This window comes from Carlito syrichta, unplaced genomic scaffold, assembly GCF_000164805.1.
Source record: "Carlito syrichta isolate Samal-C Ts95f unplaced genomic scaffold, Tarsius_syrichta-2.0.1 Scaffold309773, whole genome shotgun sequence".
Classification (NCBI taxonomy): domain Eukaryota; kingdom Metazoa; phylum Chordata; class Mammalia; order Primates; family Tarsiidae; genus Carlito; species Carlito syrichta.
Genome location: NW_007253869.1, coordinates 891,713 through 892,323, shown reverse-complemented (window position 1 = coordinate 892,323; position 611 = coordinate 891,713). Strand labels below are relative to the sequence as shown.

General features: G+C 75.0%; 1 protein-coding gene across 1 annotated transcript in view; it reads right to left on the bottom strand.

The window, feature by feature from the left end:
• AJUBA (ajuba LIM protein) overlaps nt 1–605 on the bottom strand; it is an 8,724-nt gene extending 8,119 nt beyond the window's left edge. Inside the window, exon 1 of the mRNA XM_021717477.1 lies at nt 2–605. Coding sequence (XP_021573152.1) covers nt 2–452 — 451 coding nt within the window. The 5' untranslated portion in view covers nt 453–605. The remainder of the gene's footprint in view (nt 1) is intronic.
• Nucleotides 606–611: the final 6 nt, after the last annotated feature.

Genomic DNA, 611 nt, shown 5'->3' with positions numbered 1-611 from the left:
CCTCCGGCCCCCGCCCCGTCCAGCAGCAGGCTGCCCCGGGGGCTGGACGGCTTGCTCGCGTCGCTGGCTGAGCTGCTGGCGAAGCTGGAGCGGGGGCTCAGGGCCGGGGCCGTGGTCTCCAGCCGAAAATCGGGGGTCAGTGACTGAGGTAGAGGCAAGCCCCGGGCGGGCGGCGGGCCCCCGGGAAAGGAGCCTTCGTAGCGCGGCGCCTCGAAGGAGCCGCGCAGACTCCGCTCGGCGTCCAGGGGGCCCTGCTCCCGGGTCGGCTCCATCGGCTCCTCCCCGGGCCCCCCAGGAGCTCCGCGAGGCCCTGCCTTCCTAGGTCCCCCCAGCCCACTCAGGCGCCCCTTGCCCGGCCCGGGGGTCCCGTCAGACCCAGACCGGCTGGATTCACCCTTTCTGCGGCCGAACTTCTCCAGCAGGCGACTGGCTTTCTCCCCTAGCCGCTCCATGCCCTCGGCCCCGGGCCTTAGCCCCCTCCCCGCCGGGCACCCTGCAGCGTCTCGGCGGCCGCTTCTCTTCCCCTGCGGCCGGACTCCGGTTCCACAGGGGCACAGGGTAGGCACAGGGGCTTAGGGGGCGGCCCGGATGCCCGGCGCCAGGAGCCCCGC